This window comes from Myodes glareolus, chromosome 10 (genome assembly GCF_982192425.1).
Source record: "Myodes glareolus chromosome 10, mMyoGla1.1, whole genome shotgun sequence".
Taxonomy (NCBI): domain Eukaryota; kingdom Metazoa; phylum Chordata; class Mammalia; order Rodentia; family Cricetidae; genus Myodes; species Myodes glareolus.
This window is the reverse complement of record NC_142035.1, coordinates 67,211,923-67,214,362: the sequence shown is the minus strand read 5'-3', so window position 1 is coordinate 67,214,362 and position 2,440 is coordinate 67,211,923. Positions and strand designations below refer to the sequence as shown.

At 33.2% G+C, this 2,440-nt stretch overlaps 1 protein-coding gene across 1 annotated transcript; it reads left to right on the top strand.

Moving 5' to 3' along the window:
* Positions 1-1,042: 1,042 nt before the first annotated feature.
* LOC125416761 (olfactory receptor 4K3-like) lies at positions 1,043-1,981 on the top strand. Its single transcript, XM_048459917.3, has one exon. It carries the CDS (start codon positions 1,043-1,045, stop codon positions 1,979-1,981), a length of 939 nt encoding a protein of 312 aa, XP_048315874.2.
* The last annotated feature ends 459 nt before the right edge of the window (positions 1,982-2,440 follow it).

Genomic DNA, 2,440 nt, shown 5'->3' with positions numbered 1-2,440 from the left:
TTGACTTCACATTATTACAAGACTAACATTCAAAGATCTATCTTATTTACTTGTATATGTAATATGTTTTAATATTTTAAGTAACATAAATTTAAAAGTTTATGACAAACAGATAAATTATATAAATTGAAGATAGGTAAATGATAAATAATGATGATAGATGATGAAGATAGATAGATGATAGATAGATAGATAGATATGTAGTAGATAAATACATAGTTTATATAAAAGGCACTAATACTATATAGCTTAGTGATTCATTACTATTTATTGATATAATTTTAATAAATTCTTTCTAATTAAAAGCATAAACTGCAAGTAAAGTTCAAGTTTGAATCAGAATTACCCTACTGCTTGGCTAATTCATTTCTACATTCACCTACATTGACATTTTTGCTAGTAAGCCTAGTTGACCAAATTAACTCCCTGATACTTTTTAATTGATGTTAAGTATAAACATGATGATCACATCTCAATCATCATGTACTCATGTATCCTATATAGTGTTCTGTAGGTTCTATCATAATGATTATCATAATATTTCCTTCAGAAGAGTGAGTTAAAAATTTAATATTATAAAGTATTATGGAAGAAACTTCACTGTATTTAAAATGAATCACTATCTGTAGTGATAAAAATAGTAAGAATATAGAACTTCTTGTGCATTGAAAATTAGTGTGACTCATCACTATTTCCTTGAGGCTATGAGTTAAGTTTTGTAAAGTAATGGGATAACTTTTGACTTCACATTCAGGTTTTGTTTAAACTGATCTAGTGGGTAAAATCTCCCTCAAAGCTAAAACATAATTATTATAGTCTCTCAACTTGCAGATCTGTGTTCCTCACTCCCCTCATACAGAGAAAATTTCTGAAATATTGTTCTTTAAAATTTACTCTCATGCTCTGACTCTGCTATAGTTAATCGTGATTTGTGAGCCTGTACTTTGGATAGCAATCCTTTTCATACTGTGAATGTCAAATTCTACAATGTAATCCTTCAACTTCCCTCTGATATTCTCTGCAGGCTGATTCTGAGGATAAAATGAACGGAAGTAATCAGTCCTTGGTATCAGAATTTGTACTTTGGGGACTTACCCAATCACAGAATCTCCAGGTCTTACTCTTTGTGATATTTTTGATACTTTATCTGTTCATTGTGTTGGGAAATATTGTCATCATGATCTTAATCACCATTGACCGCCATCTCCATTCTCCCATGTATTTCTTACTGGCCAACCTCTCCTTTGTTGATATATGGCTTTCCTCAGTCACCACACCTAAGATGATCACAGACTTTCTCAGGAAACACAAAACCATTTCCCCTGCAGGCTGCATGTCCCAGGTCTTCTTTGCCCATTGCATTGCTGCAGGAGAGATGGCATTGTTGTTGGTGATGGCTTATGATCGCTATGTGGCCATCTGCAAGCCACTCCACTACTTTACCATTATGAACCTGAAAAGATGCACTGGGTTGGTGCTGACTTCCTGGACCATTGGCTTTGTGCATGCCCTGAGTCAGCTTGTGGCAGTTCTGCAGCTGCCTCTCTGTGGTCCATTGGAAATTGACAGCTTCTTCTGTGACTTGCCACTGGTAATCAAGCTAGCTTGCATGGATTCCCATGATTTGGATATTCTGATGAATGCTGACTGTGGGGTTGTGGTTGTAACCTGCTTCATTCTGTTGCTCATTTCCTACACATATATTCTTATCACTGTTCACCAGAGCTCTAAAGCTGGTGCATCTAAGGCTCTGTCGACATGCACTGCCCACATCACAGTGGTGATGCTTCTTTTTTTGCCATGTATGTTTATCTATGTGTGGCCCCTCAATATTACCTGGCTGGATAAGTTTCTTGCTGTGTTTTACTCTGTCATCACACCTCTCCTAAATCCAGCCATTTATACACTGAGAAATAAAGAGATAAAAACTGCTCTAAAGAGATTAAAAAGCTATTTCATGAATCACAAGGCAAACACTTAAAACCCAGAAAATTCACTATAAACATCTTAAATTGATATTTCAATAAAAATTTTGGAAATTAATTTGTATATATGATAAGTTACAGTATTTTGATATGTAATATACTTAATATATGAGGTAATTCTAAAGACTAAACATTTTAATCATATATAACACTAAATTATTTCAGAAATTTTTCAAAACTTACCATTCTTCCTGAGAAAATAAGTAAATTGGCTCTTATATACCTTCAGTAATATGAAGAAGAACGTAAATTTATTTGTCAAGCTCATGCCTATTTTTTTTAAAGTCACTTAAATATTGCTCTAACAACATGAATAATTTATTCTCTGCCTTACCATATCTCACACATATTTTATTCATTCATTTAGAAAGAGGCAATATTGTTACCTTTACCTTATTCTTGCTTTCTCCAAAAACATAAAAAAAAACTTTATGAAAAAAAGGGAAAAAGAAACT